At 43.4% G+C, this 13,610-nt stretch overlaps 6 protein-coding genes across 6 annotated transcripts; 3 read left to right on the forward strand and 3 right to left on the reverse strand.

Moving 5' to 3' along the window:
• Positions 1-199: 199 nt before the first annotated feature.
• On the reverse strand, positions 200-1,629 carry BYT42DRAFT_220646 (uncharacterized protein). Its single transcript, XM_051562584.1, has 4 exons — positions 1,294-1,629; positions 1,159-1,224; positions 997-1,092; positions 200-934 (listed from the first exon to the last, which is right to left on the reverse strand). Exons 1-4 carry the CDS (start codon positions 1,394-1,396, stop codon positions 597-599), a joined length of 603 nt encoding a protein of 200 aa, XP_051425877.1. The 5' UTR covers positions 1,397-1,629; the 3' UTR covers positions 200-596.
• Positions 1,440-3,061, forward strand: BYT42DRAFT_220845 (Cupredoxin). Its single transcript, XM_051562585.1, has 4 exons — positions 1,440-2,101; positions 2,172-2,353; positions 2,411-2,502; positions 2,561-3,061. The coding sequence occupies exons 1-4, from the start codon at positions 1,556-1,558 to the stop codon at positions 2,965-2,967; spliced, it is 1,227 nt and encodes a 408-aa protein (XP_051425878.1). The 5' UTR covers positions 1,440-1,555; the 3' UTR covers positions 2,968-3,061.
• On the reverse strand, positions 3,062-5,026 carry BYT42DRAFT_220633 (tyrosine phosphatase family-domain-containing protein). The gene is made up of 4 exons (XM_051562583.1): positions 4,436-5,026; positions 4,195-4,357; positions 3,749-4,133; positions 3,062-3,670 (listed from the first exon to the last, which is right to left on the reverse strand). Exons 1-4 carry the CDS (start codon positions 4,543-4,545, stop codon positions 3,156-3,158), a joined length of 1,173 nt encoding a protein of 390 aa, XP_051425879.1. The 5' UTR covers positions 4,546-5,026; the 3' UTR covers positions 3,062-3,155.
• Positions 5,027-5,142: 116 nt separating this feature from the next.
• On the forward strand, positions 5,143-8,804 carry BYT42DRAFT_543440 (uncharacterized protein; the record flags this gene model as incomplete). The annotated part of the gene is made up of 7 exons (XM_051565692.1): positions 5,143-6,967; positions 7,038-7,576; positions 7,659-7,858; positions 7,921-8,053; positions 8,163-8,167; positions 8,241-8,320; positions 8,770-8,804. The coding sequence occupies 7 exons, from the start codon at positions 5,143-5,145 to the stop codon at positions 8,802-8,804; spliced, it is 2,817 nt and encodes a 938-aa protein (XP_051425880.1).
• A 1,578-nt stretch (positions 8,805-10,382) lies between these two features.
• BYT42DRAFT_543441 (Rho GTPase activation protein) lies at positions 10,383-11,688 on the forward strand (the record flags this gene model as incomplete). Its single annotated transcript, XM_051565693.1, has 2 exons — positions 10,383-11,181; positions 11,258-11,688. The coding sequence occupies 2 exons, from the start codon at positions 10,383-10,385 to the stop codon at positions 11,686-11,688; spliced, it is 1,230 nt and encodes a 409-aa protein (XP_051425881.1).
• Positions 11,689-11,876: 188 nt separating this feature from the next.
• Positions 11,877-13,196, reverse strand: BYT42DRAFT_558856 (uncharacterized protein). The gene is made up of 4 exons (XM_051567040.1): positions 13,004-13,196; positions 12,844-12,939; positions 12,121-12,770; positions 11,877-12,060 (listed from the first exon to the last, which is right to left on the reverse strand). The coding sequence occupies exons 1-4, from the start codon at positions 13,089-13,091 to the stop codon at positions 12,019-12,021; spliced, it is 876 nt and encodes a 291-aa protein (XP_051425882.1). The 5' UTR covers positions 13,092-13,196; the 3' UTR covers positions 11,877-12,018.
• Between the last annotated feature and the right edge of the window lie 414 nt (positions 13,197-13,610).

The following is a 13,610-nucleotide window of genomic DNA, read 5'->3' on the forward strand; positions in this document are numbered from 1 at the left end:
TTTTGAAGCATGATACAAAATATGCACCTTCAGTTTGTTCCGAATTCCTGGATCTGGAAGAGTTGCATGCTGATTTTCCTGTGTAAAGTAATATAACAGCATGAAAATTTGCATTCTGATGAAAGAATCTATCATGTTGCCAACATCAGCGGATCATAGTTTGAATAAGGGATTTTCATTTTCCCGATTATAAGCCTTTAATAAAGGGCTGGGTAAATCCCACACTATTGATACCGTGCGCCATTCATTGAAACGGTAAAAGCGCGGGATATGCTGCATTTGAACGTTTTTTAACACATAGTATCACCATAGCGATTATCAATCGGCGAAATTTCATTAAGCAGACTTTAATCACCGCAAAAGGCATGTGCTCTATAAAACTGTAAACATGAATGACATGTTCCTCAACTTTTCTTAATGTCGATTCTGGCTAGTGAATAGCATGATTTCCTTTGCTCCCTTATTTTAGCGAATCAACAAGGGACGATGGCAGACGTTGTAGCCCTTCCAGACATTCTGATCTTCAAACAGGTCTCCAACTGTGTAGCCAACGGTAATGTGGGGATGGAAGTTCTATACCATTTAAGGAAGTTGAGTCAGATCATATTTGCTCGTGGAATCAGTATATTTTTTTTTCTTTCCAGTTTTTTACGTACACGAGGATCAAACAGCGCAGTGTTCCCGCCCTTCTCATAGTAAAGTCTGAAAATTTCTTCTCGGAGGCGGACAAGGTGAGGGGCATCGACGATGACTTGATAGACAACATAATTCTTGCCCTTCGCTTCCACTTGTTCCTTGCCCAGGCAAACAGCACGGAAACGTCCGGATTGGATACGGTGCTTTTTGGCCAGATCATTGAGTTCCTGAATAGTGATATTCGCAGTATTCAATGTTTTGAATTCAGGTGGCGTTACCACGGTGATGTGAGCCTCGCCTGCCAACCGTTGAGATGTGAGAAAGCATAGTCATCATGTAATCAATTATATAATTACACACCTCGGCTGAGCAACGACTCAGCTGTGGAATTCAATTCCTTCAACAAGGGCGCGATATACTGGAAATCGACATTTTGACCGAGCCAAGGACTGTTTCCTGGTTTGTTATCGTATTGTATCAGCTATCGCGATATGATATGCACAACAGAATATCAGGATTTACCATTGTGCTCTTCAAAAGGTACGCGAGAAGTGTCGAGCATACGTCGAGAAACACGCAGAGGAGGTCCTACATTTATCACAATTCGCTTAGTTCATAAGAGCCAATTTAAGGACAGCCGATCAACGGTGATTTTACCTTCCATTGGGACGCCCAAGGGAGACTGATAGCCCCTGTCGTGGGAAGGCTTAGCGACGGCAACACATGCAAACGCAAGAGATACGAGGGCAGTTAATTTCATAATTGAAAGGGAAAAACTGAAATGCAGATAAGAACCAAAAAGAAAATAATAAAAAAATGGGCCCTACATTTAAAGTAAAAAAAAAATAGTTTTTAAATGGCAGGATTTCCTTTTTTTGTTAATTTTTTTTTCCAGCATTCTCCCAAATGACTTGAAACCATGAAGAAGCTGCTTCATTTCATTGTTACCATTGCAGCACTTTTAGTCCACGTGCAAGCGCAGGATACCGCTATTGACGAACAGGACGCTCCCGAACCTTACGTTCCTCCACCAGTCAAATATACGGACAATTTTCACATCTTGCATGACGAATTAACCCAACCTCACACCGGCATTACCCGGACTTATTATATCGCAGTCGATGAAGTTGTATGGGACTATTTGCCTGACGGCAATGACACCATCTTTAACACTTCCATCAACGATTCTCCGGCAAAGTCATGGATCAGCAAGTGTAAGCTATCTATCATATGCAACTATGTTGATTCAGAAGCCCATATTTACCTTGTTGTAGCTTCGACAACCATAGGTGCACGGTATCACAAGGCGCTTTATCGGGAATACACCGACGATAGCTATCGTGTGCTAAAACCGCGTCCTCATTGGCAGGGACTGATGGGTCCAGTGCTCCGAGGGGAAGTGGGTGACACTTTGGAAATTCATTTTTGGAATCGTGCATCGTACAATTTTTCGATGCATCCTCATGTAAATATTCTCTGCCGTTTATGTAGAATATGCGAAGCCTAGATTGACCTGATTGTTTCTAATGTCATAGGGTGTCCTGTATGAATTCGAAATGGAAGGCGCTGTGTATAAAGGCACATCAAACACCGCTTTTGTACGCCCTGGAGAAAAATACACATATCGGTGGGAAATTTACCCAAGAGCAGGTCCCGGCCCGAGTGATGGGAACTCACTTGTGTGGGGATATCATTCTCATGTCACGGAAAATGATATGTAAGTGACGGGACATTGCATGATCACTAGGCAACTTTGGATCTCATTGTCTACCAGATATGCCGGTCTTTATGGTGCTATCATTGTCTATAAGCCAGGTACATTAACTGAAGATTCAGTCAAAGATGAAATTGTCACATCCTTATTCGGTAATCCCATGGTTATAATGGATTCGATATCTTCAGACCGCTAATAATAACTCGATAGCTTCAAATGAAAATCTGTCGCCGTATCTCGATCGGACCATGGCAGAGCTGGCCCCGCAGTTGGATCTGCAAGCAATTCAGGAAAATCGCATGGCTTTCCGCCATTCCAATAACAAACAATCTATCAACGGCCTGATGTTTTCCGCCCCTCGTGACTTGATTATACCCACATCAAAAACGATCCAGTGGCACCTGTTGGGTTGGGGATCGATGATGGATCTGCAGGACATTCGGTGGGAGCATGGTGCAGTGACACTGTTTGATAAGCCCGTATCGCATATTCGATTGTACCCTGCCACTTTCCGAACGGTGCAAGTCAAAGCCGATCAGAAAGGCGACTACCAATTCGGATTCATCAATGGTCAGCCTGGTATTCGTGGTATGATCATGCGTTACAAAGTGGTATAGACCTCGGCCATTTCTATCTGCTAGCATATTGTATAAAATTTTTTCCTTCTCTGAACATTAAGTCTTTTTTTTTCTTCTGTGGTCACTGTGTTAATCATATAGCTTATTCTGCTAGTTTCATGGACAAGATAGTAAACGGTTTTATATAACATGACTATGTACAGTTTTGATTGAATGATGAAGTGGCGTTAGTCGCTGAGACCTTCTAAAGCTAATGCTTCGAGAGTTCTGCTAATCGGTTCACCGGTGAATCGAGTACCAGATCCATCATCATAAAGATCGCCGTGTTCGTCCTCCACCAATAACACACCTTCTCCATCATTATCCGCATAAAATCGAGTGGTTCGTCCAAAATCTTCAGGGAAATAGCCCGACTGGCGATTGTAATATTCTACTTGATCCAAACCATCCATCATCACGCCATCCACGTCAACATCCACATCGACCAAATAGCGTTCTGAACTGGGGCTTGTTTCCAAATCTTCCTTAACATCTTCCGAACTTCCATTGGCCATATCGGCCATCACCGAAGTGGAAAGAGTAAAGCCGGCATCGTCCATGTCAGCAATAGAAGATGATAGCTTGTGGCTGGCAGTAGAGGATCCTGGACCGCTGCTGACATTGCTGGCAATCCCCGATTTATGATGTCGCATACCGCTGTGATTCCCTGTCATTGTCGGTTCAAAGAGGTTATCGAGCAAATCTGTACCAGAAAAAAAAGATCATGGATTTAGCCGCAATCCTTTGCTAAAAACTTTTTCCCAATATCCAGATGCTTTACCATTTTTCCGCTTTTTATAAAAGTCTTCCTTTTGCTTCTCTCGTTTTTCTTTTAGATCTTTGAGTTCTCGTTCTTCTTCCGTCATCATGTCAGGATTTAAAAACTTTAACCGCAGACTTGGATGCTTGTGAAAGTTAACTTGTCCACCCCAAAGCCAGTTGGGGATAGTAATGGGTATCGTTACTTCAAAATTCTTAAAGTTTTCCACAAACTCAAACTCTTCCGGTGCTACAACATTCGTATGCAGATTCCGTGCAAATTCGACCATGGCACTAGACGTACTCCACATTTGCAACTTGCGTAAACAGGCGATCACCAAACCAGTGACATCGGCTCCATCAAGACAATGAATATAGATGGGATGGTTGGTAGGATCGATGATAATCTGCCCATGATCCATGTTAATACAAACAAATACGGAATCATCGACGAGTGAGTAGATGTACCTGAAGTGCCATGAGAGTTTTGTTATAACTGAGCGGAATATTATCCTCCTTCATTTTATCAATGGTTAGGTGCAGCATGTGGATATTCTGTTGTTCGCAGAATTCCTGCATCTCTGGCACGAGCTTGTCGGGTATGAGTGATAAAATGGTTTTGAGTTTTAATCTAGGACAGCGAAGTGATGTAGTATGTACATTAGCACTTAGGAGGAAGCTCTTCACAGTCAAGATCAGTCACTCTCACCTTTTCAGGAATCGCATGTTCCGTGGTTTAGGATACCCTCCTCGAAACAAATTCTCCTCCACAATGGCATAGCGGAAAGGTGGTATGAGGTGAGGTAGTTTCTGGACCATCTGGGAAAGCAACAACAAGCAGTAGAGCAAGTTAGCTGAAAAGAGGACAGCCCTAGCTGACCCGCTCTTGGTGACTGCTTATTCTTTGCATGAACGACTTCTACCGTGGAAGGTGTGCGAAACATGAAACCATGTTTGGGTCAATGGTTTATGGTTTCTACGATTGTTGTTAAAGTGATGGGTGCTCCTATAAATCTTAAAATAATGATGCCGAATAAATGCAAAAACAGAAAGATTATGTTAAAATATACATGTATGCATCATAGACTGATGTGAAATATCTGCATGCAACGAACTTTTCATGGACTGCAAACCAAAAGTGAGTGAGTTTGACAACTTGGTTAGTCACGGTCACATTAGCAGACAGATCGATGGAAGCAGTTTATTCCCAATGATTGAAGGTGGAAACCTTCCCCCACCATAATAATAAGCGGAACTGAACGGTGATTCAAAAAAAAATGTAAAAGAAAGAACCCCAAAAGCGCGTCAGGATTTTCACTTTCACTGAAATCGAAAACACAGGATCGACGCGACGCGTATCCAAAATTCCTCAGCGTGTACTTTCCCCCCTCCCCCTTATCTTAGCGTAACCAGCCCATGGCAACAGACACAACACCTCACAAAAAGACATTACACGCTTTCTTTGAACCCATCAACAAATGTACTTCTTCCGACCCTAATTCAAAAGAAACACCTCGAATCACACCATCCGACTCTGTTCCATTCGAGCCCACTGCCGCCGAAGTAGCCCCGGTACCACAAATACGCTCGGTTGCCAAACCATTGACTATACCTTGCTTCATGCCGTCGACAGCACCAAAATCATCGCCACCAGAAAAACCCGCCTCACCGCCACCCTCAGAAGCTTCACCAAGAGCCTCGCCAGCAACCCCATCCACACCAGCACCAACGCGCTCGAAGCCATGGCGGGCAGAACCTGTTATCGCGGAATCATCCAGAGCAGCAGAACGTAGGCTGGCAATGTATGGAATTCCTACAGTGAATTCAACCGGAACCGATTCCCAAGGTGTTGGATTCTCATACGAACCTGTTCGTCGATTGCGCAAACCGGATGCCCCATGGCCCGATGGAGCCATTTTTCAAGGTGGTCATATTCATCCATCGGATTACTCATCTGCCAACTCCGATGGATCTTGGGTCCAAAAGCTAAAATCGTGTTCTCATCCTGGTCATCGATTTCCGTCTATGGACGGTTTTATGCGAACGGATAGTGTTCCATCCCAAGCCATGCATGAGGGTGAATCAGTAACAATGAACAGGCAACAAGTGGAAGCACTTATGCACAAAGTATATTCTTCTGGGTGGTCGTACTCTGGAGCATGTCGAGCATTGGCGAGCCGCCTTTTTCGAGTATCGCCCGATCAATCAGCAGGCAGCTCTTCTTCATGGAAAGAGAAGCACAGCCCTGATGACATTGACTGTTTACTAGGCAACGGCCTGAATCACACGTACCTACGCGATTGGCTTCAACATATGAAGGTCTCACCCATTGTGTCGCCTGCAGAGGATTCGACAGATCAGAAAAAGAAAAAGAAGAAATCGACTTTTCATGCCGCTCGTAAGGACGATTTTTCCTTTGAGAGCTTATCCCTCAACGAATCCACAGACATTGACGAGCAAGGTTTCTTGACGCGCGAAGCATTTACACGATTACTGGGACAACCTGAAATGAAAGAGGATGATGACGATGATTTTCGACCCAGTTCCATCCGGAAATCGAAAAGTAAAGGGAAAACCGGTAGTGCACTCAAGAAGGAAGCGATTCGATCCAACATGATCCTGCTGGTCGGTGATCATGGTGTTGGCAAAACGGCCTCTGTATATACGGCTGCTAAAGAAGTGGGCTATGAAGTGTTCGAAATTCATGCTGGTTCCAAACGTTCAGGCAAAGATATCATCGGCGCTGTAGGTGAAATGACCAAGAACCACCTTGTAACGTTTGATGCAGCACAGCAAAAGAATACGCCAACAGCAACGAGCAATACGCTGGCTTCAGGCGATACCAACGACAAGAAACGGTCAAGATCCACGGATGGATCACCATCCAACAAGCGACGACCAAAGCCTCAGGCACCGGCGGGACAAAACAGTATTATGAAGCATTTTGCGAGAATCCCCAAATCCTCTGAAAGCCCCCCAAAGGACGCGACGCAGACATCCTCAGAAGAACAAAACAAAGACCACAAGATGGACGTCGATCCACCGGCGTCTGTTGCCCCCACTGTCCCTCCATCCCAACCGACTGGAGATCACTCGAAAATGAAAAAGTCCTCGGAACCGAGGCAAAGCCTGATTCTGTTGGAGGAAGTGGATTTATTATTCGAAGACGACAAGGGATTCTGGCCAGCCATTGTCGAATTATCTCAAAAGAGCAAACGTCCTATTATCATGACCTGCAACGGTAAGCCCGATTACCGAAAAATGATTCAGGCTGATTTGTAATGTCGAAAGTCTCACGCATCATTATGTAGATGCCAGTACGATACCGCTGGAATCCTTGTATCTTCAAGCCGTGCTTCATCTGTACCCGCCGTTGCCCGTCGAACTGCTGCCTTTCCTACAATTGATCTGTCTAACTGAAGGATATTTGATAGATCCCACTGATTTAACGTGTTTCGTCACTGTAATAGGCGGCGACATCCGTCAACTCTTGGACACGTTGGAATTCTGGTGCAGGGACAAACCACGAAATCTCGATATCACTCAAGATGGTCGACGGACCTTTGTCAAGTACCCATTCTTATTTGGGCACTATATGGGAATCAGTGACTTATCACTGAGTTGTCCGAATGATATTGCACGCTTGATGGAAAGATGTGGTCACGCACATTGTGCGCATCATGTGGATCTGTTACGAATCTGTGTCCATTACCTTGGCAAGACCGCGAAAGCCATGGAGATATCTGTGACTGACGAACACGACGATACACTGTCGGTTGTCGCGAATGCTATGGAGCGGTTGTCTTTTACGGATGCGTGGTTTGGTACATCCAAGGACCGTGTCAGCCAGGTGAGTTGACTAGGAATATCGCATTGTACACCACAGTTTCATGCAACTGATCCTTTTTCCCTAACACATTTGTCGTACCCAGCAATATCAAGAGGATCCGCGAGATCAAGTGAACGGCTTCACTCGTTTATGGCAATCCTCCAGTACATTTGAGTCATGGACATTGGAAGAGGACATGGAGGCGACCCTGTTAAGCTGGAACAGTCAACAAATGAAGGATGAGACATGGCAGGATTTGCTGTTGGAAGAACCCAGTCATTGGCAAACCGTGTGTAACATCAGGTGAGGCTAGCAAGTGAATCAGATGTGTTTGTTTTCTTTGTCTCTAAGATAGCTTTGGATAGTGATTTGGCGTTTGAAGAATACATGACCGCCATCGAACCGTTATTACCCCTACGAACTGCCACGCTTCCTATCCGTGAATCTGTCATGAGTCTCGATATACCCCATATTTGCCATATGCTACAATCAAATGACGTTAGAGTCTCAGGAAGGGGACGCAGCTTGCGAGCACGCCGAAAACGGCGCCATCTACCTCTGAATGATGAAGATGCAAAGCTTATCCTACAAACGCGGAATATCGTAGATGAGGTAAGTGGAATGAACCATATTCTTGTGGAAATTAACACAATCGGCTTATGACCCTTTTCCCAATGATAAATAGACGCACGTTTGGTGTTCCCAAATCGACCTTTATGCTGACCGATACCATGACTGTAAATAATAAAAACAAGAGAATGAAGGGTACTTTGACTCACGCTTTTAAGAGGTGAATGCGTTCCATTCTGAAATCGACAGCATAAATTGAAGGGATAACGACCAATTGTAAGGGAAAAAGCGAAAATACAATGTGTATCTCTGTCGTTATTGAAGTGGATGATCGTCGTCGTCGTACTGTTTGTTCTATAAACTCAAAACAGCCGTATCCTTTGTCACACTGTTTGTTATAACACAAAGAGAGACAAATAGCCGATTCAGAAAAGATGAGGGGTCAGGGATGAGGAGAAAAAAGAGGTCATGAACCGCCCTCCCCCCCCCCTGACTGTGCGCCAGAATATGTATCATCGATGCCTTACACTGTAAAGTTGTTGGAAAGATGTTGCCAATGGTTAAGAGGCAACACTTCACATTAGTGTGAAGATAGGAGTAGACATGTGGGGGAGGGAGACATAATGTAATACATATCCTTGTAGACTACGGTATGCCGATAAGCAGCAGTGTCAGCTGACCCAAAACGTGTTCTCAATGGGAAATTTGAGACCACATGTTCGCCACACATGGATCCATTGCTTCACAACGATCACGAACAGTTTAACACAAATATGACAGCTGGGAAATGAAAAAATGGATAGATAGCCTACCATATTTGTTTTTCTTTTTTAAGTAATATCATAAATAGTTTACCTTGCTGGACCTTCCCAACAGTCATCGGATGATAGACTTTTGCCCAGACAGCAAATCGCATCAATCGTGAGGTTTATAAGAAATGAGTGCTTCAAGTGATATTCTGTTGTGATTGTAAGTAGCCTTTCAGGGGATGACAGGGACGCGGCAAAGGATATCCAATGTGTGGCACCATCATCTTCAAATACTCAGAGATTATGGTGAGCAAATTCTATATATAGTTGTGCATCTCCATCAGTTAGGCTTGCAAGTCATAGGTTGCTACAGGAAATTGAGAACAGTGCCGTATATGGTTAAGCAGAAACACCATCAACGAATCACAAGCAAGTCCAGATATTTTTATATTCATTGCCCCGAAAAAGTAACCTGCATCCAAAACTGTCTTGTTGCCCGTTTCTCAAAAAATAGAAATATTACTGTTCGTAAAACGCTTATAAAGCGAATGCTTCACATCGTTTTCAACGTTTGTTGACCGTTGCCTTCCATGATGATGGAGGCACTTGTATGTTTATTTGTAGCTTGATGGGAAGAAAAGTTGAAATAGAGAGAAGATTTAATTATTTGGTGACAAACATGCTCAGGACGGGCCGCTGAACTGAACAATGAGGGTAACAATATACTACTGCAAAAAAAAAAAAAAAAAAAAAAAAAAAAAAAAAAAAAAAAACGCTAAAGCAGCCTTCCGTTGGCAACCAAGCAGGACATGGATAAGCTCGAAAAGCGCGAATGGGGTTAGCTATCATTGCATATTGAATGCGTTAAAGGATAAAAAAAGAAAGTGAGGTATGAATAGTTAATAATGCATGATCATAACTTAAAAACGAAATGAATTACGGCCAAATGTATTATGTACTATTTTCCTTGGTAACTCGTTGGCTACGGCGGTAGGGAAACGGCTGGATGCCTCCGTCTACCGATAGTTAGGGATGCCAAAAAGAAAAGCACCCTAAATCAAAGAACAAATCTCAGAGACAACCCATTCATAACGCGTGTCCAATGTTTGCGCATCCACTATGTCATGTAGTGCGACCCTCGCGTCTTCCCTCTTTTCAGGTCAAAACGAATGTCAGCGGTCTAAAAAAAGCCCCATTTCGATTCTTGAAACGACAAAACGGTCGTTTCGTTATTTCTTTTCTCGTTCTTCTCTTTGTACTCCTGTCAAGGTTTACTTTTTTTTCCCTTTCTTTCGCTATTTTTTCTGCCATCGCCTTTATTTTTCTTTTTTCTGCAAATTGTTTTCTTCGGTATCACTTTACTGAAGCTTGCAAGGATGTTGTCAGTTCGAACGTCAAATGCCAATATCCGACGTGCTATGGCAACAGAGTTCGTAATGAGTGAATCCCCCAGTGATCCTGTGATATCGCCGCCGGCTCTGCAACAATTGCATAATAACAAAAGTAAAATGAACAATATCCGCCGTGCGCTTAGTATACGACGACGACAACCATCATCACCTTCCACAGCTGTATATGACTATCGTGTCCAGCCGGTTTCCTCTATTCATTCCGCTTCTTCAACCATCCATATGAATCAATCGGTACCGACCATTGCGTACGAAAGCATCAAACACGAAATTGACGTACCTGAACGCCTCGTGGACTTATCGAGCTTGCAGGACATTCTGATTCGACACATTGCCACCATCTATTTGGAACACTATATCGAGGATCAAGATTTGCAACGAAATTTGATCGTCTTGTTGGAGGCCAAAAAAGCGTCGTCTTTGTGGGGCAAATTGAAAAGTCATATTCGCGTCGGAACTTATAAGCACCTTCTATATGCGGACGCTGTGGCCACCACGGAACGAAAATTTGGCGTACCGCTTGCAGCATTGGCGGCTTCGCCGATTCGTCAAGATAATGATTTTCCTGCTCCAATTTGTTTGGAGGCGAGGGATGATCATGCTTCGTTTTTGCTCGCCATGTTGCTTTCCCGAAACGCGTCCGTACCGTTGTTTGTGCGCAATTGCATACTCGCGTTGATGCAGAAAGATGTGTCTGTGGAAGGCATTTTTCGAAAAAACGGCAATATCCGTGAACAGAAACAAATGTGCGAGACGATTGATCAGCAGGCTTGCGACGTTGATTATTACTCCAAAGAAACCCCTATCCAGCTTGCCGCTTTGCTTAAACGTTTTTTACGACAATTGCCTGAACCGCTGCTTACGTTTGAACTCTACAAGGCTTTCATGATGGCAATACGTAAGTGGCTTATGCAGTTTTTCCTTTGCTTCTGTTTGACTCGTGGGGAAAAAAATATCTCATGCTTACACTCTAGGGATGAAAAACGAAGAGGATATGAAAAATATGCTTTATCTCACTTGCTGCATTCTTCCTAAACCTAATCGAGATGTGATGCAAGTGGTATTTTTATTCTTGGCGTGGGTCGCTTCTTTTCATGCTAAAAATAAGATGGATATCAACAATCTTGCCCGCATCATTGCACCAAACGTGCTCTATCCCGCCAAAGATACCCGAAACACCGAACATTCCGTTACCACAGGTGACGAAATTCAGGTCGTTGCCTTGCTGATTAAATTCCAGAAAGAGTTTTGCGTCATACCTTTTCAGTTTGCCACACTTTTGCAAGATCCGAAACTGCTCGATCCCTCATCATACCACGGTCCCTTGGCTATCAAAAATTACCTGCGAACCTACGTCAAACGGCATCAGCAACAGCGACCCCATCACTCATCACTTTTGCATTAAAATCGAAAAATTGGTACTTCTCACTGTGGCACAAGTCTTTATACCAGTCTCTGTTTATTTTCCGTTGCGTGATCCCACTAACGACATGATTCCAAAAAAAAACTCTGTATTATATTTCTCCTTATTCATCATGCGCATTCGGTCAGGGACTCCATGAAAATACCCAAATAAAATTTAAATACCATACATTAGCAGCATGGGCAACAGATTTATGTGTGTATAATTGACATGACAAAAAAAATGTCGTGAATAAGGCATGCTCGTAAAGAATGACCAAAAAAAAAGTTTGTGAAAAATGAAGTGTATGCCAGATAATGTAAATGTATAAATTTAGGCAGCCGTGATGATCTCGTTCAGTTTTGTTTTGCACATCTATACTTCCAATGTCAATAAGTTGCAGACGGCATTGTAATATATTTTCCTTCAGTTTACCTCGAATATCTTTGCATCAGCGCCGTTAATCGCTTCCTGCGCGATTTGGATTAAATCTGTCACATGCTGAGCATACTGCTTCACAGCACCCTCCATCTCGTTTGGCTCAGCATCGTAGATTTCAGAGACCAAAACGTCTGCTTCGTCGGTTACACGTTTTCCTTGGTCGTAGACATTGTCGAGCCAGGTTACATCTTGCTTGTCGAAGCACTTTTCAATTTTGCGGAATAAAAAAACGGTAACATCCACCAGCTGCGCGCATCGTTTCGCTACTTTTAGTGCTTCACCTTCCAAAGGGACAGCATCTTCCTCTCCTTCAAAATCGTCAACGCCATTGTCCACCACATTATGCACTTCTTCTTTGCAGTCTTTCAAGGTGTCCATTAAAAGTTTCCATTCCTGAATCACGGCACGTGCGTTGGAAGCAGGTAGACCATTCAGTGTTTTACATAAATCCCACAACGTGGCCGTCGGCACCATAAACGAAGCCTTTTCTTTCTTATCTTCTGGTAAAAACGTCTGACAAAGATGATGGGTGGCTCGTAACAGTTCTTGCACTTTTCGACGGTAAGTGGCATGGTACACTTTGCCAGCATTCAAGGGAATTTCTTGATAGAATCCAATCAGTCGATAAATTGTATCACTCATTTCTATGATAGTCAGCATGAGTCTAACCTTTTCTTTCTCCTTCTCGGTTCCGTCCCCCATTTCATTGATAACTACCTTTGACCATGCGGATGGCATCCTGTGGTTGCCGAGGCGGCTTGCACGCTAAAGAGAATTTGGTGGCATTGTGGGACAATAAGATGCCCAGTTTTGCTATTTACAAGTGCCCATGTTAAAGCTCGTCCACATTGAATCTGATTTCACCGAGATTACGAACCCATGATATCCTGCTGTCTGGCCGGATCAAATTTGTCATTGTCAATCTCCTGCGTGGTTTGAAGTCCATTGACAAACTCGCTAAGCATCGAGCAACATGACTGCAGCTTGTCTTATACACAAGTCAATTACGAAGAGGATTCAATGTCTTTAAAGATTTCGCTTGCTTACCCTGAAATTCCTCTTCGGAAGCCATGGTGTCAAAGAATGAACTATAAGTAAAAAGGCAAATCGAAAAAACAAGTTGTCAAAAAGCCTGTCACTGATAAATTTTCAAGATCCGATAAGGACACATTCATGGAAATTCACCACGACGAGACTCGGCACACTGAGATACCCGCTCAACATGTTATGTATGACTTGACGAAATAAAAACTGTATATCCAGTACCTAAAGTTTTTCCAAAAGGATAAATCACATTACAGCCGATATTTAATCAGATCTCAACCGGTCTTCATCACGTTGTTAAGGAATGATAGCACTGGCGGTCTACAATTTTTTATTGATAGCTCATAGTCTGGCATAGGAACTGAGCAGGGCATAAAAATACGGTGCATGAAAAGGCCGAAGTTCTACGGAAAATTTGAAGCTGCCGAGTTGATGCCTTT

This window comes from Radiomyces spectabilis (assembly GCF_025331425.1).
Source record: "Radiomyces spectabilis strain NRRL 2753 chromosome Unknown BYT42scaffold_3, whole genome shotgun sequence".
In the NCBI taxonomy this organism is placed as follows: Eukaryota; Fungi; Mucoromycota; class Mucoromycetes; order Mucorales; family Radiomycetaceae; genus Radiomyces; species Radiomyces spectabilis.